Here is a 27,138-nt window from a genome sequence, read left to right as displayed (position 1 = left end):
AGCGTATGATTGACGGTTAGAGGCACGTGCGAATGTATGAATGAAAGTTTACGACGAGTATAGTAAGAACAGGTCAATCTGCCAATTGACCAGGTTAGTTGTAAGGGCGAAGAGACTCGGCCGACCCTCCTGAACTATCCTCCTGGCTGAAGAATCGAAGAGTGACGAGAGACGGGACGGGACGGGACTGACGGGAGACGAGATAGTGCATAGAGAGTACGCTAGGTGTCCAGGCCGGGTGGGAGGGGGTGTTCAACTGTCCGGAGAGCGAAATGGAGTGGGGATAGAAATAAGGGGAGTCACGAGAGATAAGGGTACCAAGTAGTGGGGGCATCTCTTGACTCCACTCTGCTCACATTTGGAGAAGGGGGAGAGGGGGTTTGGTTCATGGTTGCTCTTGTATTAGTTGTATTTGCTTTGCCAGTCAACAGTAAGCTACCCGGCAAGCTGTACTCTTCTCGCCGATTTCTCCACCACTGCCATATCACTTTGCCATCCTTCCATTTTTTCAAAACTACCCTCAAAGTCATCACTTCACAATTACTTAACTAACTATCCATGATCGATCAATTGTTAAAACCTCAAATCACTCAGCACGGTCAAAGTTTCAACCTTGCGGAAACTCGGAAATATCCTTGGATAAGTGTGCTTCCGGCAAATTTCGCCTCTGAATGAATATTGAAAGGATTAAACTTTACGATACGTGTTTAATATGGTTTAAAGTTGAAAGACAATTTCTTCGTTTTGTTTTAGTGTTTAGTGGAAAATTGACGTGGGAAGGATTAAGTTTTAGATTGGTGAAATTACTAGTTTGATGTTTTTCACGATCGATGTTGAGAACTGTTAAAGTACCGAACTTGAATTTGGCAGGTGGATGGCTCGTGGAGTCGTCAAGCCAATCAGGAGGAAGACGATGATAGGAAGCTGAGTCCTCCGGATTCAAAGCTGATCGAGGCTTTCGGGGTGGCAATATTATGTTAGGGAAGGGATTATGTTTGCTTCTGACAGTGTTCGTGTGTATCGGGAATGGTGTCCTCGCGCTTCTTCCGGATAATTTTGATGAGAGATCGGGACCAGTCAGTCTTCAGGAGGAGTGTGCCTCGAAATGCCCTGATCTTGACTTGAATCAGGTAAATATACTATAGACAATATTTATTTCACTTCCCGCGAAGTTCATCCATTTTAAACAATAAAGGCTTTAGGAATAAAACCTGTTTTTAATTAATAAATAAAGGTGAAAGTAATATCTTCATCCAACATCACTGTCATTGAAATATAGTTGATTGGGGAGAACCGTATACATACATACATTTATAATGTATCAATTTTCATTCATTTTTAGAACATTTTAATTCATCGGTGATCATCCCCTCCCTATAACATTGAATGATGTAAGAGGTAGACAGAAGCCCCCGGGGGCGCAGCAGTCGTTTTTTTTCCTTATCGAGTTTGAGGTTGGAAAATAAAAACATTCGAATTATTTATCAGGTCTGTTTAGCTAAAAAAGAATTTCTGGTTGCTCCTCGTGTTAATAAATTTTATTTGTTTTATACAGTCTCGTGTATTGGGATTTCAAGCTTTCATCGATTAATTTATAAACGAAAGGTCAATGTAGCTGCGAAGTTCACGTTTAGTTGTTGCTGAATGGCAAAACAGAAGATGATGCGTTCTTCTGCTCGTGGAGGCCGATAGCCTTTCGTTCCTAAGGCCGTAGCGATATTTCGCGTTTATTATTTCAATTTCTACCCGAGATCCCTCGCTTAACGCGCAATTCCATCTTAACCAATGGACCACGTGACCAAAACACGAGAAGTCAACCTTCAGTCGATCTTGGGTGTATTCCGAATTATGCATAAAGCTCTTAAATTTTATACGTCCCTTGGATAACTTGGCGCAAGCTTCTTATTTCGCCATTGTTGATGATAAAGATACTATTGGTTTGAGAGATAAAAGCTATAAAATCAAAAGAATTATCAACAAAAAACTCATCCATTCGAATTTTCAATTTTTAAACAATAACATCACTAGACTAGAAAGACCTAATTAATGACTGAATACTTTTTTAAAGTTAGAAAATAAGAAATGAAAGAACACACGAAGAATCTATGAAAACAAGCTCGCTTCTTTTTTCGAGCAAATCGTCCAGAGATTTTACTTCGTTCTAAGAATAAAAACCCATTTGTTATTCTAATTTTCATTCTTCGTTCACATAACCTCGCAACGCACGCCCACTAAAGGCTGATCGTATTCTCGAAATTTATAACCGTCTCCTTGTATTTTTATGACTACGGCTTAGGAAAGCCGTAGATTTTTTTAGCAACTAGTGTATTTCTTTAGAGAACAAACTTTTCATCGGTATTTTTGTTTTCGCTTAGTGTGCAAAAGATAAATCCGCGGGGTAACTGTAGCGCCAAATGGCGGACATTGAAAAATGATTTGTAATAAAATGGCGGATTATAATGGCCAATGTAATTTTGACGTGATCTTGGTTGATTTTCGAGTTTCGTTCCTTCAACAAAGCTGTAATAGCACAAAAATGACTGAGAGCGAAGGACGTTTCAATTTAAGTCTACTCTCCATCCGACTGTTCCATTCATTAATTAACTTAACTACACGTCGGCGCATCATCGCAGTCTCCATAAGTATAGTCTGCAGGATGAAAGACGAGTATGTAACAAATCCAGGACAGCCAATTGCACTTTACAAATTTTGTACCACCAAAAACAAGTTCCAAAACAAAAACATAAAAAAAGTTATTCTTCATAAAAACTCAAATTTCAAACTGGTACATATTTTTATAAGTTACTAGATCAAAGAAAAATTATCATAAAATTTATGGACTCCTTTAAAAGAAGTTTTTCTTCGACATAATCGCGTGTAACGCGAGGGAATATAATGGGTGGTAGGAACGAATCAACGGAATCCGTTAATATTGGCTTAAATTGATAATTGGCACCAGTTCCATTTCTGACCATTATTGGATGCACTGATTGCTATCTTTTTTAACGCCCATTTCGCCTTCGCTAACAATTGACGACCCCGGCCAGAAAATTGAATACAACGTCGAGAAGAAGGTCTATTAATTCGTCCTATTAAACAATAACTTAACTTTTCACGCCTTCTAAAATGATGAAAAAACTCAAGTTTTGCTGGAAAAATTACTAGTTTTTCTTTAAAGATTTGAAAAAAAACTTCAGTCTATCGATAAACACTGTATAATGAATTGATAAACCACGATTATCCAACTAGCCTGGGAACGGATTACGAAAGGGTTTGGATAACAGTAGACCGTTCCCTTAATTTATGGGGTCCCAGGAAAATTGAAACATCAAGTTTTAATGGACGAAGCGTTCGTAGTGGGGTTGAAAGGTCTATGACTTTATAGCTGAACGTTGTTCCAATTAAACGATATATTCGTCGGCTCTTAAAAATCCAATAAAAATAAAGACCGGTCTAAATTAAATTCTAGTACAAAATACAACGTAGGTATAATAACAATGCTATTATTTCTATGCTGCTCCCATCTATTACGTAAAACTTCCGCCATTGTTCACGTGACTCTGCTAACTGTTTATGTTCAAAACGTAGAAAAGTCTGTAAACAAAAACTTGGAGCGTTAGCTAGAAAAAAGTAATACTTATTCTTCTTTTCACTTTATTATTGTTTTCTTTTTCCTCTTGGAATCGGTTTTCTCTTGAATACTCCACTGCCATTGTTGCAAGCGGCTAATTATGGGAAGACTTCCACGAAATGTGCAGGATTTTTTCATTGACGAATGATTGTATGCAATTTGCAAATTATCGACTAATTGATGCTGTGATCAATTAACGTCTCGGGTGTTTACAGTCGTAAGTCAGAGCGCGAATGGCTGAGATCCGGACAGTCGAGAGAAAATAGATTCTTGAAAAACACTATTCCGTTTCTATTATGCAAGTCCCATAGGGTCACTAGAAGTATCACCCCTAGATACGATAAGGACTTATTACCACTCGTGTTTGGTTTGTAAATATCACGGGCGCCACTACCAACCACGAATCTTATTTATCTTTTCAATACTCTCCCCCCCCCCCCCTCCTTCATCCTTGCACTTAGCAATTTTTTTTTATTCTTTTCGAGAGCGAGATCGTGGAAACGGTAGACCCTAACTAGGAAAATGAATTTATACGAGAGAGAGTGAGAGAGAGAGAGGTTTTTGTTTTGTAAACATCATAGGCGCCACTTCCAAGACTACGAACAACGAATCTTATTTGTTTTCCTCAGTTCCCCACTTTCTTTAACTAATTCAGTATTTTTTTTATTTTTCTTCTCCCTCCTAATTTTTCTGGGGAGTGAGTTCGTGGAACTTTTTAGATTCGTTTGATTCTATTGGGAAGATCAACTATAAGAAAGAGAGAAAGAGGTTTAACGTGGAAATTTAATTCGGAGGTTAAGCGAAGGATTACAGAAACTCAATGAAGAAATTAAAGGTTAATCTTGCTCGAGCAGTTATAATTAATTATAGGAAATTGAGGATGGGATGAATATATAATTGAAAAATAGGATTTATCTTGGATTATGGTAGCTGAAAAAGTTTTATGGGAGACTGTACTTTGCAGCCTTTTTCCACGCACTTTATAGAAAACTGACCAATTCGAATTCCATAATTCCCCTAAATGTGGGCGTACCCGTATAATTTTTAGCTCGCGCGAGGGCTCCTACCCCCACAAAATAAAAATATCTCTGGTGTCCTAAAAACACGTGGTAAATTATCCGTGGTAATAATTCGTGGTAAACTATTAACGCACACGTTAATGGTAAACGCCATCATTTCATATTATATACCATTTATAAAATTATTGTGGCTATTAAAAAATTAAATTAATTATACAGAAATATTACATTCACGATTATGTGTGAGGACTTATTTAGTAAAATAAAAATACACATTTTTGTTGCAATGAAATTATTCCAACGTGGATCTCACGTAACGTTAAATATTAAGGGGGGAGGTGATAAAATAATTGAAGAGGCTTTTATTCAAGATTTTGTTAAATGTGTGAAAAATGATTATATTAAAATAAATTACAATTAAAATTATTCATATAATATAACCTAAATTTTAATACTTCGTGTAAAATTCTTTCAAAATGGCGAGACAGTTGAACGGTCTCAATTCTGATCGCATTTACAACGTGCACCGCCTAGATCGCTTTAATTACTGGAAATTAAAATTTATGACGTTTCCAATTAAAATATTCTAAACTGCTGAATTTAAATTTAGAAAAATGTAAACATAATTGAAATGGTTAAAAGAATTGCTAAAAATACAGTAAAAGTAATAAACTATATCAATCTTGTTATAAACTTTCAAGTTCACGCAATAACCATGCAGTATAAAAAATTAAAATATACATCTCAACGGCTTTGGAAAAAAATAATAGAAATAAATTTTCCAAAAAAGAATAAATAGTCTTTCACTTGATATTAATAAAATTCGTAAAATATTAGAACTTGAAATAAAATACCTTTTTTAAAAATTGAATACTTACAAATATACATACATACAACGTTAAATATTGTTATAATAAAGACATTCAACGATGGATAAATGATAATTGTTGGAGAGATTTAAATGTTATAGAAATTTGATTGGTATATGCTGATGAATAAGATCTATAAGTAATTAATCGTTGGATAAGAGAGGCTGCGGAATGATTTCGAGCGAATTTCACACGATTATCGGTGGACTTGAATGCGAATCCCTAGCAAGTTATGCCGATGCACTGAATACATGAGAGGATGTGGCTGGCAGGAAGTTCATTGTGTACACTGGGCTACACGTATTGAGTTGCACATGCGAAATAATCCTCGCTTCTCAACATATTTTCAGTCGTGACGACAAGTCTGAGCACGATCAGGAATTGATCGATCTTTAAATAAAAAAAAAAAAATAAATTTGTTTAAACATTTTTGTAAATCTTTTTGACACTCCTATGAATTTATTAACAAATGTTGACTTGAATATAAGGAACGATCCTCGCTTTTCAACATATTTTCAGTCGTGACGACAAATCTGAGCTCGATAAAAAATGTATGAATTTTTTAACATAAAAATAAAAAATTTTGGTAAAAGTTTCTTCGATGCTTCTTCAACTCGGCGATAATTTTTCATCGTATAGACAAATCCACGTCTCGGGCCTCGCGAGTGACGTCACTCCAATTAAGCTAATCGCAAATTACTGGACACACGCACAAACACATATACACACACAACCTTGCGCGCACGCAAGAGTTTTGACCGTCCATCAATTGAATTCGCCTAAGCCTAAAAGAAAATAATTGGTGCTCGGCGAGTATGGAGAGGACGAGAGATGATGAGCGAACGCAAAATTTGTCTCGTTCAAATCTCACGCTGAGGAACACAAATCGGTTATCGTTATTGGCCAATAAAATTATCGTAAAGAGCGATCTTTACATAAGAAATAATTAAAACTGCCTATAATGGCAAAAAAGCTTTTAGACGCGTACGTTAAAACGATCGTAAAGGCGCTAGATAATTGCAGAGATTTCTTTTAACGATAATGAATTATTTTAGTGCGGAATAAGTAAACGCTATCGATGAAACGTTGCAAAAGTTGAATATCATTAGCGAAAAATAATTATTGTTGTTTATTATTAACGCGAAATTAAATTGTTCTTGTTTACTTTTTTTTATTCGAAGATAAGTGCAAATTATTAAACGTTGCAAAAAGTTGAACACAAATGATCGAAATAAATATTTTTATTTATTAATACAAGAATTTGGTTTTCTTTTATTTTTTTGGACATGTATTATAAGAGAAACGCTAATTAACGCGACTTTAGTAGATGGACAGAAGTTGATCCTTTCAATTTAGGAGTAGCTCAGCCATAATTGACGTGGTTACGAAGAAAATTCTGGACACACGCGTTCGAATTGAACTTTGAACGTTGAATTATAAGAAATTGCTGAATGGAGAGTACATAAGAATCAGAGAGAGAGAGAGAGAGAGAGAGAGAGAGAGAGAGACTGCTCGACCGATCGTTAATTAGCGAAGGATTAAAGTTGGGAATGGATAGCTCGTACCTAAAAGGGCAGCAAAAATAAAATTTCTATATAGACCAATGGACACTGTCCGGTGTACATTCGATATCGTGCAACCTTGAAACCAAAATCAAAAAGTATTAATTAGATTTTAACGCTGGATTATAAAAAATTGAACATATATTTATCCAAAAAGGATCTTTAACAATTTTGTAAACTTTAAGTAACGAGATATGGTATATAGAAATTTATTATTAAATTCCTTTTTTTAAATATTAGTTTTACTTTGTACAACTACGTTCAATTGTTGAATAGAGAGGACATAGGAATGAAAAAAATAAAGAGAAAGAGAGAGAGACAGAGACTGGTAAATCGTTAATTAATGAAGGAATAAAACTGGGGATGTGGACGGTTGGTACGTAAAAGGGCAGCAAAACCAAAACTTTCAAGCCAGTGCACCCAGTCCGGTGTAAATTCGATATCGTGAAACCTTGAAACCAAAATCTCCTCACCCTTTCGACTCCCAAGCTGTCGGATCAAATTCCTCGCAATTTTTATTCGCATCCAATAAAATTTCTCCACGAGAATACTTTTTTCTCCTCGAAATCTCATCGTCAAGCATCGCAAGAGTGAAAATCAATCATTGACAAAGTGATAGAGGAATAATTGCCACTTCCTGATAAGACTGTGCTGTTATGCTTCCCTCGTACAATGCCACGATCAGAAAATAAACAGAAATGAAAAAAATGCAAGAGAGGGGGGGGGGGGGATAAAGTTTATTTTCCTCGAAATCTTGTTTAAAATTCCTCGTTGAGTTTTTGTCCAAGAGAAATGAAAATTCTTCTTTATTTCTTGACAATGAAAATCAATCATTTAAATGATTTTATTACCACTTACATAGATACGAAGAGAAAGAGTGAGAGAGAGGCCTTGCTAATATTTTCCTCGTACAATGCCACGAGTAGAAAGTGACGATTGGCGATAAGCAAATGTTTTTCCGACAATCGTCGCCTTTTTACCGAACATGTATCAATTTTACGATGCAACTTTCTCATCTTGCTCTTTCTTCTTCCTTCAGAAGCAGCGGATCATTTAACTTTGCACCCGATCAATCAAGCAGCATTCCACACTAAGGAGAATAAACATTCCTTGTGATACGATGGAGGATCATTGTTAATTTAGTTATTCAATATTTACTCTTAACAATGAACCATTTATTTTCACCCTCTCTCTCTCTCTCTCACGGTTTTTTGTTTTCTTCATTTTCTTCCATTTTCCTTGGGAAGAAGATACTCGAAATGATTGAACAGGATAATCGTCTTAAAATTATACTAGCAGACAATGAGTTGGATATTTCATTCCTATGGCCATTTCCTGGATCGATCGAGAAAACTCGAAGATGCAATTATCGTGTCAGTATGGAAAATCGCTTTGTAATGACCTTGGGAAGGAAACCGGAGAGGACTGTAACAAATGTTTGTCGAATTTGGTTACAGAATTTGTTTATAAATTTAAAATCGCTTCATAAATGCCTTGGAAGGAACCTGAAGAGTTTAAAGTTTCTTCAGAGTTTTTCAATTTTAGAGACTAGATTTTATGAAAGTTTTGAAAAACGCTACATAGCACCTAAGAAAATAGCCAAAGTATTTAAAGCGTTCTCAGCGTTTTTAAAATTTGGTCCCGAATTTCTGTGATAAATGGGAAATAGCGAGAATCTCGAGGAAAAGGATTAGGGAATTTTTTGCAGCTGCTTTCTTGGGACTTCCGGTGCAGAAGAAGTGCTCGAAGAAGAACAGTAAAGGGGGGGGGGGCGAAGAGGGGAAGGGGAAATCACCTGTTAAAGGACGCTTTATCCGAGGCGAGCTAATCGACTAAACGAGCAGTGACCGTCAACGTTTTCTTCGTCACGCATCGTGGCGTTGGCCAACTGTCGAGAAACGTAATCCCCACTACGTCTTTAATAACAGCCAAAGATATTTTGCTGCAGCACGAAGCCCGCGATCGTTTCTTTCCGGGATTCCACTACAAGGTCTTCCGTTTTTCACTCAACAATTTTTTCCTCGATCGCCAAATCTGCTTTTTTTCATGAAAAACAAAATATTCTAAGAAGAAACTCCGACTCTGATATGAAAGTCTTCCAGGTCTAATCGAGCCATTTATAGTTCACTCGAAGAATTTCTATAACGAAAATAGCCTTCCCAGCTGACAGCGAGGGTCGTCCGTTGGAAAACAAAGAAGAAGGCTTCAGCGAATAGCGTAAAAAAAGGAACTAGTAGGCCGAAGCGGTGCGATTACGTTAAGCACAGGGGTCGCAGAAAATAAATTGAATCGCTTGCCAACCTTAAAGGACAGTAAACTGTTTCATCCGGTTCAATTAGCACCCCCGGTATATCCACTCCGAGTCGCGAATAAATCGCCGAATAATCTTCGAGTTCAATTCATTTATTTCCGGTTCGCAGGTTGCGGAAGATGGACGAAGTGTGACTGCGAAGATTAAATCTGTCCGGTTAAAACAAACACGTATCGAAAAATAACATTTCTGTGTAGGATCGAAGAATTCGAAAGTCACGCTTTCTGCACCTGTACGTTACTTCCGGTACACAGGTGCGTTTCACGAGACCGAAAGGTAATGGGCGAACGAAATAAATCGGGAGGGTTGGTGGAGTTAAAAAAAAAGCGTGTTAAAGGGTGAGAAACCATGCGTGATCCATGAGAATTCATCGGTTGATCCATTCCACACATTCGGTAATTATATCCCAACCGGCTTCGGCGTTGGATCACCTGCCAAAAATCTGCATTTCCCATTTGAATGTCTCGCTTGGAAAATTATAATAAATGTTTTAATAAGAATTTCTTTGTGTATTATTACAACCATAGAAAATAATAAATTTCCTCTTTTTCAGAATCGAACGGATGACTTTAGCACGGAGGTTGGATGTGGCATCCGGTGTAAGATCGATCAGGTAATGGTCCGCCATTTTGGATCTCTTTGCTATTTAGAACTTTAGGAGGATTAAAAGTAGCGTTGATTTTTCGCTATTCGAGAAGCGGCGTGTTCGTTACTAACGAACTCTTTGCTCGGGGACGAAAATAAAAGGGACTTTGAGAGGGTAGGGGCAGAGTTGAGGACAATGAAGGTACTTCCGGCGACGTCCCCGTTCGTAACTGCCGACGGAGACGACGCGGTAAACGGCGAATAAAAACAAAGTCCGTCCCCGCTGGCCGGTCATGGTGCCCTATACACTTGTATTTATGCTGTACGAATGAAAGAATGCTTGTATGGCTTCGTAACTTTAAATTGGATCGCGTACAAGTGCGACCACTGGCGGATGTTGACAAATTGACGTGCGACTCCGGATTCTTTCATATCTATCTCTCTCTTTCTCATGAATAAATAAATCTTTCGCTTACTCTTCCCTTTTTTTAATCCATGAAATGGATCTCTTCTTTATCGCCTTATGTTCGTCATTTTAATTTATTCTCTCCAACTTTATAAATTATTTTATTCTCATCTCTCTCTTTCCGTTTGTTATTCATATTTGTTGGGTCCCTCCGTCTCTTCAATCATGACATCTTCCCTCCTCTTCCAAAATATTCCCTCCTCTTCATCTTCCTTCTTTTCATCGAGAATCTCTCCCACTTTCCTCTCGCTCTTCTCACACTTAATTTATTCCTCGCCCCCACCCCAACCTCATCCGGAAGTCCACATGGAAATTTGCAATTATTCGACTGTCGCAATTCACTGGTACCGCTCCCATTATTTTTATTTTATGCCGTAAGGAAGTACCCGTACAATTTCGTTTGAATCGCTATTTCCGGTTCAAGGGTACATAACTAATATTTGGTAGTGTTTATCGTGATGTTTGGTATATCGAGAATTTTGAAAATTTGACCTTGAGATTTTACATAAGCAAAAATCACAGTGGAGCGTTATTTTTAAATTCATGATGGGTAGAAAAACTGAATGAACGTTTTGATTTTAATGGTACCAGTGGGGAGACGGTAGAAACGAAGTAGGGCTGTAATAATAATTAAAAGTGGTGCTTCATCGGATTAACTCGCAAGCACAACAGGAAGCTGGAGTGCCCTTTCCTCCCAGCAGAGGCAGAAAGGGCACAGGACCCCCGGTATGCCGGAAGGATATCCAGCAACGCGTGTCTTCATTGCTGCGAGGACCGCAATTAGTCGCAAAAGAGGACAAAGGGCCTCCAGTTCCGATACGCTTAATTATCGAGTCCGAAAAAATCCACCCATTAAGCCCTTCCTCTTGAACCATGCCCACTGAGACGCAACCATTTTCGTGCTCCAAAGAAAATTCACGAGGAACAATCATACGATGTACTTACCTCGTTCAGCATTTAACATTTCATAAACTTTGGAATGCACTTCCGGTAATTTCATACCCGGATGGACGTTAATTTTTGGTCCCTTTTGTTCTATCCTCACTTTCTATTTTACAATGCATCAGTTTTTCCACACAATTCTAATATTTCCAGGTATATTCTTTATTTTTGCTTTTTCTTTAATACATTTTATTTTGTATAGATACAATTTTTAACAGAGTTGTTCATTTTTTTTGTCGCTTCCTCCTCGTTCCATTCCAATGACTCTTCACGTCTGGTATTTCGTCTGGCACCTTTTCTATGCGGGACAGGCTAGATTGCTAGACTTATTAGGCTACTGGCACCAGCTTATTTATGGCACTTGAAGAAAACTCTCGGAACGACAACCGCAACCAGACATTTTCCTAATGACCGAGTAAAAGCTGGTAAAAGAAGACCACCAGGGGCGAGGAATTTCAGGCCAAAATCCCTTCTATTGACATTCACCAACGGAAGTCATTTGGACTGTCACTGATACCCTTAAAGAAGGAAGTTATGACACAGAAATCAAAAACAAAAATAAACACTTTAAAATTCGAAACTCACCAGATACCAAAATGATCTATGTTTCTGACAAATAGTTATAAATATATTTGAAATTTTATTTAATATTCATTTATGTACATTAGATCACCCAAGTACGCGACTTCCGGTTCGACGGTTATTCAGATGAGACTAATATGTAGAACAAAGATCTGAGAAGAGCTATCCATCATTTGACATTAATGTAAGTCCTCCGTAAGACAAATGAGACTCGAACGAAAATTAGGGGAAGAAAGATCTATCACCACTTGAATCACTATAATAATTATCAAGATTCGAGAGCTTTAATTTGTTTATATATAAGATTACAAAAATTTTATTTTATTGATTTCTAGTTTATCTGTAAAGACTAGAGCGGAAGATTAACGGTCGGATGGAGATTTACGATCTACGGGAAGCCAAGTAGGAGGGGGGAGCAAGGGGCATAATATGTGTTGAGGATTTAATGAGGAAGTGAGAAATTAGCGGAGTAGCTCCAACTTCCAGCCTTTTCCAACGCGTTTGAAATCCCCTCTCAACCGCGTACGTTGAAACTCAATTTTTTGCAAGAGTTGAAACTACTCGGTTCTACTATATAGAATTACATAAAATTTATTATACTTTGGTCAAAAGAACACACTTAAAGTCAAATTTGCAAAATCGACAGGAGAAATATACTTATACAATTTGTTTAACCAAACATTCGTCAAATTCCGGATACTTATGTTCAATCGGAAACCCAAAAATGGGTTCTAATATAACGAACTAAATAGATTCAAGATGGCGTACGGGGGTATCACGCGGGTCATTCCGGTAATGGAGGAAAAGGGACTGGGGCACAGATAAATACTATTAATAAAGTCGTCGTTCGAAAACCGAGTGACATCAACGAGATCGAATCTAGAGGGACACTAAAAAGCGCGAGAACCGATAACTTATAACTTGTATCATGGTTTGATAACAAAGCTTACGAAACAAAAAAAGTTGTAGTGGCCGATTTATTACAGTTCGCTTGGGCATAATATTTATTTCGCCGCTGAAGCCTTATCGCGACAAAAATTCAATGTTCTCGTCGAGAAAAAAGTTTTATCTGAGGATTATATAGATTTATTACAAAAACCAACTGCTTCCATCCATAACCTCTCTGAATATAATTCGATTCTAGAAAAAGATTAGATTTAAGCCGAAGAACAGCAATTTACTTGTTATTTCGAAATGTCACTGGCCATTATTATTTATACGCGGCGCCACTCGTGTCGATGAAGCTGCAATTGGTAAATTATCTCTCTTGGATCCATCTCGAGAATGGAGTGCTTGAGCAGACATTTTGCAGCTGACCCATAATAGCTGCAGTCACGGAGGATTCTATTTGTCACGTGACCCAGTGAATACACTGTAACCTACATGGAACATTGGCAACTGTTTGTTTGTGGATTCTAAGAGCTACACGACCTACACGAGTCAACGAGATCACCTCTTCAGAATCCTCCCGAGGATTCCATCTGCTTTGATTCGCGTGGAACGTTATTCTCACTCGAAAGTTTTCAACTAGAACGTGAATGTTTTGCTTTCTTTGTAGGTTAGGTCCGGTGAGTCACAGAATGTTTTAGCAATTAAAGCTTAGTTTGCGAGTGGGATAGAGGTGGAATCGACGAGAAGACTGAATCGCGTTAATTCAGAAATGGAATTTCGTTGTGGAAGCGTCCCTGTGGAGGGGGAAGCATGCAAAATGGCCGCCACCGTCGATGACATAACCTCACGTACCGTAAAGAAACGGCAATTTTTCAAGATCCTCGACATCATGTGGCACGTGTCGCAAGTCTTTTACGCCCACATTCGTAATTTAAGCGGAGCGCTCCGTGCCGGGCATGGATTTGCGAACCGAAGAGTTTAACGCATTAACTTTCTGCACTGGAGAGGATATGAGCATTTGTCTGCCGCAACAAGCGAGCTCGGACTTCAAGAAAACTCTAGGCTTCGAGACACTGTGTTGTATAAATTCATCGTTTTTCCCTCCAATTAAATAAATGATCCCTCCTTCCTTCCTCAATCTAACCTCAACTTTTATTCACACGAAGAGGTCATTTTCCTTTTTGATTAGAATTTTTGTCAATTTTCATTTTTTCATAAAATTTCTTGTTTTCAGTGCACGAAAGGATGCGGAGCCTGGGAACGAGCTTTGGACACCAGCTGTCAATCAGTTTGCGTAAGTTTTTCTTCATTTTATTCCGTTTATATAGAACATCAGATTTTAAAAAAAGAATATTTTGTTTAGAACGGAACTCAGGAATTACTTCCGCCAAAAGAACTGTATTGCGTTTTAGGATGCCACGACGCCTTGAATCGTTATTTTCAGCAGCTCAAAGGTATATTTACAACAATATTAATTTATTTTCTTTATAATTGTGCATTTTCCTCTATTTTCACTAGTTTCAATTTGGAATGTATGTACGACGCTATTCGATGTATAGATTTGATCTTGAGATAATCAGTATTTACAGCTACAAAATTGGGTGGGGGTGTGGGCAGTACTTAAGAATATATCGTCTATAACTTAGAAAAGGAGATTCGCATTAACCTGTACACTCTTCAAAACTCGGCAAATTCTTTGGCCCAACGATTCTCGGCTTCGGTCTTTTTCGTTTCCTCCTCGTCGTAAATGTCAAAGTTACTCGCATCACCCGGTTCTCCGCTGTGTGGAACAAAAGTTGGCTTGACTTCCTTCTTGTAGATCTGCAGAAAGTCCGTCGACTGGAAATATGGATGATTTTTTATATCGTTGGTCCCATCCTTAAGGTTGCCATAACGCCTCGTCAGATCAACTTGCAAAAGATTCTTTATAAAATCTTTCAGAGTCTCGCTAAAGTGCTGGGCAAATTTGAACTTGCCAGCAACAATTTTCTCATAGATCTTCATATGATTCTGAGCATAAAATGGTGGATACCCGGCGTTCATTTCGTACACAAGTACTCCAAAACTCCACCAATCAACAGCACTACCATATCTGGAATTGAATCTGTACCATTCATATTCGAGCATGTCTGAGGCTCTTTAATGACAAATGGAAGATTGTAGAATTGCAAGGAGAAAATTTGGAGGTCGTACCCTTTTGACAGAATGACTTCCGGTGCAAGGTATTCAGGAGTGCCACACAAGGTCCAGGTACGTCCATCGACCATTTTTCCAAATCCAAAGTCGGTTAGTTTGAGATATCCATCTTTATCTATCAAAATGTTTTCCGGTTTAAGGTCCCTGTAAACAATGGTGCAGTGGTGCATATACTCCAAAGCCAGAGTGACTTGAGCAGCGTAGAATCTGGCGAGTTCATCGTCGAATTTTCCCATTCTTCTAAGATGGGTGAACATTTCACCACCAGAAATGAACGGTAGCACCATGTAAATGTAGGAAAAGTCAGCAAAATAATACTCCAAATAAACCACCAATGGAAAGTTCATGGAAAGAAGAAGCTTGATCTCGTTCATAGTGTGTGGGACCTGCTTGAGTTTTACAATTTCTTCTTTATCCAAAATTTTCATCGCATAGTATTCTGAATTCTTCTTATTTTTGACCAGACTCACCCTACCGAAGGCTCCTGTGCCCACAGTTGGGAAACATTCAAAATCATCCAATGAACCATTCTGTGACAATTTTTGTTCCCATTTCTCCATAAACGATTTCTTAAGTTTATCCAGAATCTCTTTGTATTGTTTCGCATTTTTGTCTCTTTCAGTCTGTAAAATAGAGTCATCACAAAATTGTGAATAATAATTATAAAGATTTTAAGTGATTTATATAATCCTATATATGGTACGTCGGTTCTAAACGCGACATTTTTTCAAAAAATAAAGATAGAGGAATAGATAAAAAAACTATTATAAATTTGTTATGTTTAGCTCTTACTCAAAAACATATTAAGTTGATCTCTCAAGCGTAGCGAATTAAAATTGTCTCCTTATAAATTATCCGTTTTTAAGATTTGTGAGTCAACTTTATTATATAAAAGCAATTAATGAAACAATTTTTCCTTTTTGGGAAAATCCACCTATTACTCTGCAAAGAGCAGTTAGTGACTCACTAAAATGTTATAATAAATTTGAAATCGGTGTTTACTTAACGCTATATCACTGATACGCGTTTTGCTCTGTAATGTCGGTATGAGGGATCTCGTTAACAATTTAAATTTCTTTGATTGGAGGCTTTCTATTGATCGAAAAAACCGGTAACTCTGCTGTATTGGCCAAGTAACATGAGGACAAACTTTTGACTAATAGAATGCCTATAATTAAAGATTTTGTAATCCTTAATAAATTTTTAAATAAGAGGCTACGCGTAAAAATTACGTAAAAATATTTTCTTACAATTTTTTCCCCCATCTAGATTTTTTGGTTTGGCACCTATATACCAAACGCTCTTTACACATAATTATTAGACTATTCAAACATTTCTTCGCTCACATCCTGTGTTGGAGGCTGTTTGTTTTTCTAATCTTTGACATTTTTCGCCATGTTTGATCGATTCGCGACAGTGTGCTGTCATTTAACTAACAAAATATTTATTAAGCAAAATGCTGATCGAGATATTTTATATTAATTTTAATTTGTATTCTGTTTTCTGCCACACGTGCGTTAGCCGAGATAGGAGTTCCTCCAGCACCAGCTTTGGTAGCGGATTCTTTGACGGCGACTTCCCTTAGGCTGGAATGGAAAGGAAGGGATGTAGAGAGACGTGGTGGTGGAGTATCATACCTGGTGCAATGGAGATACGCAGAAATCGCTGAAACATGGCAATACTGCAGGAATCAATCCTGGGGCGAGGATGATCAGATTCTTGTGGAGAACCTTCAACCCTACACAAAGTACAAGGTAGACCAGAAAAGAAAGACATCAAATTTAGTCAATATTTAATTCTCAAAGGGTCAACTCAAGCTTTAGACTACTAATTTTCAATTAAAAAATCTTTTTTTCTGTATTTCTATTATTGTATACAATACAGCTTCATTAATTGATTTATTTTTTTGTAGTTTCGAGTCGCCTTGCTGTTAAGGTCATCACAACATAATCCAGAACCAATTGTATCAGCCCCAAGCGTGGTGATATTGACCTTGGCAGCTGACCTGCCTGCATCAGCACCGGTAATTGTAAGGGCAGCGGCTGTTGACAGCTGCCGCGTGTCCGTCTCTTGGGAACCTGGGCCATTCCCAAATGGGCCACTTTTGTCCTATGTCCTACGGCTGCAAGGGGCAAATCACTCCCAGCTTAAGGTACCACGCCACGCCAGAAATATTCGATCGACCACACGAGTTTACCCTCAGATTCTTTCTTTCTTATTCTTTTTCGTCTTCTTCCATTTTTTTTCAGTCTCGTTCTTTGTTTCTTCTCTACCCATCTAGATTCTTTTTGTTCTATCTAAAAGTCAATTCTTTTCTTACTGAAAAACAAATCAACTAATTAACGATCTATGTACTGGCTTTAGCTTATTAGCAGATCTGGTTCTGCAATGATCTCTACTGCCTTCCTAGACTGTTTTATCCCTGTATCCATTGATTTATCGACGATTGATCGTATTAATATTTTTGTTATTTATGTCAATCATTAGTCTTTGTCGACAATCGTTGATAAGTCATCGCTGCTCGATGCGATTTAATAGCCTGTGGCATGAAACCCGCTTGGCTAATTTGCAATTGCAAAATAATTTACTCTCCTAGTTAACAAACCAATTTGAGACTTGTACGAACCAGACGAACCTCATTTCTGGCATGGCGTCTATTTTTTTACCAGCACAACTTTTTTAATCTGGGAACCTGTTATGTGTGGGTGCGCAAATGTGTACGTGTGTTTGTGTGATCGTGCATAGAAAGCACAAAACTGGGTCGTAACTGGGTGAGAATTATTGTACAATTATATGCTTCAGTACAATTTAATTTTTAATCTAAAATAACAGGACATACCAGCATCGGAAAATGCCAATCACTACATGTTTCAAAATTTGGAGCCGAATCAAAATTACTCCATCAGCGTGACCATGAGGAATGGAGTTGGCGAAGGACCAGCAGCTATCATTCATATTTCCACGAGTCCTGAACCAGCAGGTAATATTTATAAAATTAAATGCAAAAGGAATTGCCCCTTTTACATCGAATAACGCTAAAACCAAAATAATTTCAGTTCGAGATACGCAACAGCCAGTATTAATTCTGGGAGGTGAACACGTGGTAATGAAGCAGGGTGCTGACATGTTGGATGAACCGAGCGTTGTTTATCAGACCTCCAGCACGATTCGCGGGGTTGCGATCCACGTCGCATCCGCTCAACTATTCGTCTCAAATTCCATGGGATACGTATACAGGACGTCCATTCTAGAAGCAACAGAACCAACGACGATTCTCAGTCCAAGTCAAGTAAACTTTAAGCCACTCAGTTTATCTGTGGATTGGCTCAATTTGCACCTTTACGTTCTGGGCGAGGTAAAACATGCTACAACCGTCTGGCAGATCGCCAGATGTAATCTGGATGGCCGTGCACTCACCGTAGCTATGGCTGGCTTTCTCACTAGACCGACCCACATCGAGGTAGACCCTTACAACGGTTACCTCTTTTGGGTTACCAGGGATGGTCTCTACAGACTCGACCTTGCTGACATTAGCAATGGTGTAAAACACGAGGCAAGACTTTATCCTTTTATATTTTTCTCTTATTTTATCATTTTACTTACTTATACATTTACTTTATACCTTTGCTCTTTACTTTTATAGGTCCAACCTTATCTGATACTGGAAGATTCTCATCTGGGCGCTTTCGCTGTGGACCACACGAATTTTCGCCTTTTAGTACCTCATCATACTCAAAACACTGTGATCTCTGTCTCCTTAGATGGTCGGGAAGTTTTGGATCTGAGGGCAAATACTCAACAACCAAAATTCAAAAATGTAGTTTCACTAACGATGGCTAATGGTTTATTTTACTGGACTAATGGAGAGGAAGTATTGACCGAAGGATATCATTCTGGTCAAAATCGATATTTTCACAATGCATATCCCGATAGGTAGATTGGTTTCTTTTAATTTGCAAACAAGAAAGGAATTTTATTTTCATCGGTCAATGTTTGTCACAGATCAGACGGTTCATTTGTAAGTGTAAACGTGTTGATGGATGCAAGCCAGCCGGTTCCGGTACCAGTAAACCCTCCAACAGGAGTTCAAGCAGTTTTGGGTGCTGAGAAAGCAAAAGTATCGTGGCAGGCACCGCATTTATTAGGTGGACAGGGAAAAGGAGCCTGGCAAAATTGGTCCTATGAATTGGAAGTTAAGGACGAAAGCACGGGCGAAACTTTTCAACAAAAAAGCATTGCTGGTTCCTTCCACACAGTGTACAATCTCAGGGAAAGATCCGAATATTCCATCAAAGCTGCTGCATATACTAGTGCTGGTAGAGGACCTTGGTCTACCGAGTTTCGTGGACGTACTTTACGGTATTTTTAATTAATGATCTGAATTAATCTAAAAAAATAATTTTAACAATTAATATTAAATTAAGACTTGCAAAACGTCCAACTTACGAATAATCTTTCAGTTCGGGATCGCAAACGTCAATCCTGTGGTCAGCAAACGAGGGATTACTTAAGAGTGACGTTACTGGTGAAAATATAGATACCTTAATATACAAAGCAACCTTGCGAGAATCCGAGAACGAATACCACATAGTGGATGTTAGCTGGTACAAGGACGTCCTGTTTATCGTTGGAAATAACTCAGTATTGTACAGATACAATATCACCAGTCATCAAAAAACTAAACTAAACATTCACTCAGTTGGCAGTATTGCCGTTGACTGGATATCCAAGAAATTGTACTGGGCGAATCCTAAACAGCAAATTGTAATAATCAATTTAAAGAATTTTTACTTACTTAAAATTATTTTTAGTATTGAGATTATTTTATTGTTACTTTTGTTAGATAACGAGGGCAAATTTAAATGGTTCCCACCAGGAACCAATGTCGATTTTGGCAATCGTAAAAGAATTAATGATAGATTCCTTGGAAGCCTATCTCTACTGGTCTACAGGCCATGCAGTAGAAGTTGCCAGATTAAACGGACAAGACAGAAGGTATTATCATTCCGACGAGATTTTCAATGGTAAACAAGTCATGGGACTGACCCTGGATACTGAGAACCGATACGTTTACTGGATCATTAGAAGTTATGAAAGTGGGTCTATTGTCTATAGGGCACCGACTTCTGAGAGAATTCCTATGAGTCAAAAAATTGTACCTGAAAAAGTAAGCCATTTTCCTTACAACTTCTACTTGCATTTTAATACGAGAATAAAAAAAATATCAATTTTAGGTGTCAGCTTTGCAGCATCCAAACATGCAAGGACCACTTTGTTATTTTTCCGAACATTTACTGTGGTTACAGGATGACAGAAATGCCGTGATTGGTGACCTATCTGGTCAAAATACAGCAATCATTAACGGAGTCACATTGTCTGGGTTACATATGGTAGGGATAATGGATCCAGCTCTACACGGATATCCAAAAAATCTTACCTCAGAAAATGTTATCGTTTTGCCCAAGGCCGTTGACCTTGATTCTATTAGAGTCGAAGGTACCTTCTTCCCTAATTGTCTTCATTTCTATTATCTTATCATGTCTTACTCGATATTGCTACTTTTTTTGTTAAGGTACATGGAGAAACTTTAACATCTCCTGGGATCCAGTAGAAAACATAAACTATGGCACGGTCTTCTACGAAATAAAATTCGCTGATTACATTAACACAAACTCCAATCCTGAGATTACAACAGAAACAACAATGCCTTATAACAATTCGAAACAAATACTACCCTACTCGGTGCTGGAGGTAACAGTCAAGGCTTTCACTTACTGGGAGACGGCTCATCATTCCAGGAAGATTTTAAGATCCCCGCAAAGCGTTCCGAGCCAACCAACTAAGCCCAGAACCTTTGTCGAATTTCACAAAGAACATCTGACGGAGAATGTGGATACTTTTGCTATTTTCAGATGGAATTCTCCAGAATTCCCAAATGGACTTATTAAGGGATACACGGTGGATTGTTGGTTCATAGAAAGTGATATTCAAATAAGAATTTGCGACAGTGTGGTTGTTCCAGCTGATGTTTTAGAGCATACTGTGCATCATCTTCTACAAAACACCACTTACTATTTTCAAGTCAGAGCATACACCGAGGTTGGTGCTGGTCCATTCACTGATGTAATCAATGTTTCTACTAAATACGAGAATCCTGTACCCCAATTACTGGTTACCACTCGCGACGATGTCAGGTTATCCGATCTGGACGAAGAAATCAATTATACAATCACCAGACATACTGCAGTCGAAGTTGCTTATATGGCAGCTGAGAATAAACTCTTCTGGATTAATGGAATACAAGAGTTAGTTACATCAAGACTTAACGGTGCTAATGTAACAAAAATCTTAAGGTTTAATAATACTGCTACCAGTTTATGTGTGGATTGGGTGACCAGGAATCTGTATTGGACTGAGTACGAGTATGAAGACGCCGGAAGCTACATTGTAAAACTTGATTTAACTACTTTGTATGCTGGGTTTTTGAAGTTTGAGAGAATTGTTACTAGAAAATCTCAAATCACTAATTTAGATATTCTACCTTTGACTGGGTAAGTAGTTCTTAAGAAAACCATCAATTTTGTTACTATTTTGCAATAGTCAATATAATTATGATATGCTTTATTACAGCTCGCTATACTGGATAGAATTAACTAAACATGACAGAGGAGTAATAATGGAATCTGATTTAAATGGGGAAAATATTCAGCCTTTCTTCAACCATGTAGAAGACTGTTCGTGTCCATATCAGCCGTCGATTATTTCAGTTATGGCTATAGACAGAACAAACATTCAGAAGCCAGTAGTCTATTGGATTTCCTTAGAAGGACATTTGAACATAGCAGATGTAGATGGTTGCATTTGCAATTTAGTTGTTAATTCTGCTTTTAACAGGTTTCTATCACCTACGTCATTGACAGTGGATAAAATTAACATTTACTGGTCTATATCGGCGGAAGATAAAATATATTACGTTAACAAGGATTATCAGGATGGCGGAGAGATAAAATCATTTTACTTGCCAAACGTGAAAAGTATCAAAGCCTTGGGTAAATCTCTCCAGCCTTATCCTATCATAGATTGTCTCATCCCATATCAAGTGTCTTACGACGTTCAAGAAATTTCTAAATCATCCAACAGCATTACAGTCCAGCTTCCACAATCTATTCCCCATTATGGCTGCGAATTTTATAATCTACCAACTACTCTCTATACTGTCCATATATCTCAGTGCTTAGAAAATGATCCCAATATGTGTGAATCCAATGACATAAGGAAACTAAAGACTTATGATAGGGAATTCCAAATAGAAAACTTGAAACCTTTTACTAAATACAGAATAAAAATTGCACTGAGCAATTATTATGGGGATCTTGAAGGATTGAGTTTGGAATTTGGTTCTGGAGTAATTTTGAGAACTGGAGCTGGTGCTCCTTCAATTCCTGAGAATGTTACTGTTCAGGCATTTACGCCAACATTAGCTGCAGTTTACTGGTATCCACCTAAAATCTTAAATGCTGCTGCTGTTAATTACGAGGTTCACTGGAGATCGGTGAAATTGGTAAATGGGGTAAGGCAAAAGGGAGAGCAGCTCGTCAAAGACGCTGAAAAAACATTTGATGGCAGATTCTTTACGACTTTGACACCACTTTTACCTGATCAGGAATATTTGGTTTTCGTCAGGGCACATCCTACCCACTCTAGTGAAATTTACAGCGAGTCTCCAGGACAAATCCTCAAAATGTATCCTGGTCCTAATAACCTGACCTTAACAAGTGTCACCGTTGACAGTTTTAATGTTTCTTGGATACCGACGAAAAATCTAACTATCAATTTTATTTTGGAGTATGAAGATGTTGCCTTAGAAAAATGGCAGGTTGCCAATGAATCTATCATTGAGAAAGATAAAGTAATTTACGTTATCAAAGGTTTGCAACCAAAGACATTGTACAAATTTAGGTTGTTGTTAAAATATCCACTATACGAGAAATACTTTGTTTGGCCTACCGATGCTAGATTCACTTATCAAACACTTGGTAAGCTCATTAAACCCAAATTTTTCAGCTAGCTTTTTTCTTCCCTTAAGATTCTTGAATCATTGCGTTTTAAACTTGCTGATTGTAGGGGATGTACCAAGTTCACCAGGGATGCCAGTAGTCATAAAATTAAGAAATTCAGTGTATCAATTAAATTGGGAGCCAGCACAAGCACATGGATCACCAGTGACTTTGTACCAATTGGAAGGGAAGGTCGTGGATCATGAAAATGATTACAATAAAGGATGGCAGTTGTACTATAATGGGACAGATAATTATTGGATAATAACTGGTGAAATGGACCAAAAATATCGATTTAGAGTGCAGGCTAGAAACGCGTATGGATTTGGTGCTTGGAGCGAATCCAGCTCAGTTGTGGATCTCACTGAAATTACTGGAGGAATTTTAGCTGCTCAACAACACCTTGGCCTTGTATTGGGTCTCAGTGTGCTTGTCATAACTATTATGCTGGTTTGCTTCTGCTATTTCCTCTGCCGTAAGTAAACTATCCAACTGATTTGGTAAAAAAACACCATCTTAACTGCATTTTTGTAATTTCCTGGTTTTCCTTCAGCAGTTTACAAGCAGCGTAAAGAAGACAAAAAGGCAGTTCTTCCACCGATTGTATCAGATGTTGAACTAGCGACACTTCGTGAGATTCCTCGTGGAAACTTTGTACAATCGAACGCACTTTATGCGTCAGCCATACAAACTGACTCGGACGACTCGTTGTTGCCTAAAATTAGAAGAGAACAGATAACATTAGCCAAATTTCTAGGCAGTGGAGCTTTTGGAGAGGTTATTTTCTTAATGATTACATTTAATATAAAAAATTAAATTTAATTTATTCATGAACCTTTTTATTTTATAGGTTTTCCAAGGAAATGCCAAAGACCTTGATGGTGCAGAAATGACACCGGTAGCAATAAAGACCTTAAGGAAAGGTGCTTCTGCTCAAGAGAAGACAGAGTTCCTTCAAGAAGCTCGACTGATGAGTCACTTCCGGCATAAACACGTTTTAAGGCTTCTCGGAGTCTGCTTAGATACGGATCCTCCCCTGCTAGTCCTTGAACTGATGGAGGCTGGCGATTTGTTAAGCTACTTAAGAGCCAGTAGGTCCTTGCAAGCGACTGACACGCAGGCCTTGAGGCTACAGGATTTGTTATCGATGTGCGAGGATGTTGCCAGGGGATGCAGATACCTAGAGGAACTACACTTTGTCCACAGGGATCTCGCATGTAGGAATTGCTTGGTTTCCGCCAGAGAGAGAGAGCAAAGAGTTGTAAAAATTGGAGATTTTGGACTCGCCAGGGATATTTACAAGAATGACTATTACAGAAAAGTAATTTTAAAAGAATTTTGTCTATAAACATTTACCATTTTTTAGCCATTTGTAGTAAAAATTAATTTTTTCTGATTTTCTCGTTGCTTAGGAAGGTGAGGGACTTTTGCCAGTGCGTTGGATGGCCCCAGAATCGTTAGTTGATGGTGTGTTCACGTCTCAGAGCGATGTTTGGGCTTTTGGTGTTTTAATGTGGGAAATCACGTCATTAGGCCAACAGCCTTATCCAGCCAGGACTAATCTTGAGGTGTTGCACCATGTGAGAGCCGGTGGACGTCTTCCAAAACCCTTAAATTGTCCACCCGCTCTTCACCAACTTATGCTGAGATGTTGGAGTACAGCTGATTCAAGGCCAAGCTTCAAAATTTGTCTTGAACACATTGTTACTTTGAGAGCCAATATCGAGGATGCTACACTGAGTCCTGTACATGCTGGACATTATTTGGTCAGAAGAGGTAAAAAATTAATAAACTCAGTAGAATTAAATGTTTTCAACCCGATATTAGCAATTTCCCATAACTCTTCATGCCAGATTCCATAACCATAAATCATCCTTAACTATGCAGGGTTTTGCAAAACTACGTACATCTTTAAAATGGCATAACTCTGAAAATTCAGTTTTTCTCTAAGAAATTTTTATAATACCCCTTATACCTTGAAATTCTTATCTTTGCTTAAAAATGGTACTTTGGCTTCGTATACAAGATTCTTATCATTGCATGGCTTTCAGGCGTGTCTAACATGGCTTATTTCGCTGACGAGAATCAAAATCATAACCATTCAGGTAGGTTCTGGCACTTGTGTCCTAATAAATTGGAAAACCATTCAAATTTACTTTGAATTGTCATGGGTAAATCACAGATTCATTTAATTAGAGGATCATAATTATTAGATTTACTAATTTCAGGAAATTCATGGAAATCAAGTAGCTCGGAGGGTAGTCGAGACATGCAACCGTTCCTGCAAAACGTGCAAAGTACAAATCTACAGCAATCCACAGATATTCCGAAGTATTTGGAGTTATTGTCTGATCACGATAAGATAGTCCACTGGGAAAATCCAATGAGCGATTATGAAGTTCCAAAATCGGTTCGAATCTCGAGTCAAAGTTGTCCGAGTCCCAAAACTCTTTCTGAGACTACGGGGAGGACAGTGGAGAAATTTCTGGAAAGCGAGAACAAGAAAAAGCTTTATGCCGAAGAGGAGGCTGAAGAGGAAAGAACCAAAAGATCATCGGTGACAAGTTTGACCTTGCCAGACGTGAAAAGAGCGTCAATAAGTAGTATAACTGAGAAGTGCAGTACTCTTGATGCTTCGAAACTGACCAGTCCAGCCATAAAAACTCTTTTGAAGAGGGATTCCTTTGCATCCTTAAATGATCAGAGGAAATTCCGAAGGAGTCCAATTTCCGGTAGTTCCGAATTGAGTTTGAATAGTAGAAGCAATTCTTCAGGATCGAATTTGAACATTTCGGTACCAACCAGACCCAATTCCTCATTGATGATTCCTCAGACTCTTACTAAGAACACAAATGGTGAGGTCAATAGTGATAGTAGTGTAAAAAACGGATTGCCAAAAGTGCAAAAGACTCTCTCGAACGTGCAGACCGGTAAAGCCAATATTCCATTGGTAATCAATAGTGCTCTTCTCAATTTACTTAGGCAAACTCCTGTCGTGGAAGATAATGGTAATCTTGCCACGTATACTAATATCAATTCTGATGCTGTTAGAGTAAATGGATCATGAAGTAACTTGGAAATTGTTTACTCTCTTAAATTAACCATATTCGTTGGGATCAATGAGTATGATTTTATCAAATTAATTTGATTGAAAATTGTGATTGAATTAATTAAATTGATTTTAAGAAATCAACCAATTCTATTGTTAGATAAATTTAGTTGGACTAGCTTCTCGACTTTTCTTGTTATGTAAAGTGGTAGAGAATTTTGTAGAGAAAAATGATCTATGAATGTTATGGAATGGAGAGCTTTAAATTGTGTGTAATATTATAAGATTTTTACAAATGATCTTTTTGTACATATCAAAATCATTATACCATTAAATTCATTTTCAATTTTACAATTTAATCACAAAACTACTCCACACTTGCCATGGAAGCGCACGAAAATTAGGAATGAGTCATAGAATAATTTGCTCTGCCTTAGATGTAAGATATGATAGTATATTTATTGTTTTTTTAAGTCTAAAAAATTTTTAGCCCTCATTGTAAAAATTCCATTTTACATATAATCCTCAGATAACTCTTATAACAAAATTGTTAAGTTTGACCTATAATTTAATATATCCAAATACAATATAATTCTCTTTAGTTTTAGTCATGAAAGATTTTAATCCTATCTTATTATAGACTGAACAAGAGGTCCAAGATATTTTTTAAGATTAAACATAAAATGTAAATAATTGAATTTAATAAGCTATTAAAAAATTGCCATATTCTTCTTTGGATGAAGTATTATAAATATATATATTTAAGAGATTAAAAAGTGAGGATTCACATGGACAATCAAAGTTTGGATAATATCAATTATATTTCCATACAAATAATGTCTTCCTATTTATAAGGTAACAAAATTATTTTAATAATCTTTAAATAAACATATGGGCTTAATGAAATTTTATATGTTGTACATAAATCTTTAAATAAAAACTGAAATTGTATAACTTTTTTTTTATATGAGCCAAACA

The 27,138-nt window shown here is 37.5% G+C and overlaps 2 protein-coding genes across 2 annotated transcripts; one reads left to right on the top strand and one right to left on the bottom strand.

Annotated features, from left to right (window-relative positions):
* Positions 1-448: 448 nt before the first annotated feature.
* sev (sevenless) lies at positions 449-27,014 on the top strand. The gene is made up of 21 exons (XM_066730110.1): positions 449-1,130; positions 9,946-10,005; positions 14,093-14,152; positions 14,222-14,312; positions 16,576-16,808; positions 16,967-17,206; positions 17,887-18,034; positions 18,111-18,607; positions 18,698-18,987; positions 19,057-19,413; positions 19,515-19,818; positions 19,898-20,221; positions 20,289-20,550; positions 20,627-21,605; positions 21,685-23,090; positions 23,179-23,586; positions 23,665-23,888; positions 23,962-24,432; positions 24,524-24,887; positions 25,163-25,216; positions 25,340-27,014. Exons 1-21 carry the CDS (start codon positions 975-977, stop codon positions 26,176-26,178), a joined length of 7,767 nt encoding a protein of 2,588 aa, XP_066586207.1. The 5' UTR covers positions 449-974; the 3' UTR covers positions 26,179-27,014.
* Positions 14,536-15,633, bottom strand: LOC136775388 (cAMP-dependent protein kinase catalytic subunit 1-like). The gene is made up of 2 exons (XM_066730111.1): positions 15,052-15,633; positions 14,536-14,950 (listed from the first exon to the last, which is right to left on the bottom strand). The coding sequence occupies exons 1-2, from the start codon at positions 15,612-15,614 to the stop codon at positions 14,536-14,538; spliced, it is 978 nt and encodes a 325-aa protein (XP_066586208.1). The 5' UTR covers positions 15,615-15,633.
* Positions 27,015-27,138: the final 124 nt, after the last annotated feature.

Source organism: Prorops nasuta, unplaced genomic scaffold, assembly GCF_024137725.1.
Source record: "Prorops nasuta isolate Cenicafe-Biocafe unplaced genomic scaffold, Cenicafe_Pnas_1.2 PNAS00008, whole genome shotgun sequence".
NCBI classification, from domain to species: Eukaryota; Metazoa; Arthropoda; class Insecta; order Hymenoptera; family Bethylidae; genus Prorops; species Prorops nasuta.
The sequence above is the reverse complement of the archived record's forward strand: the minus strand, read 5'-3'. Positions and strand labels throughout refer to the sequence as shown.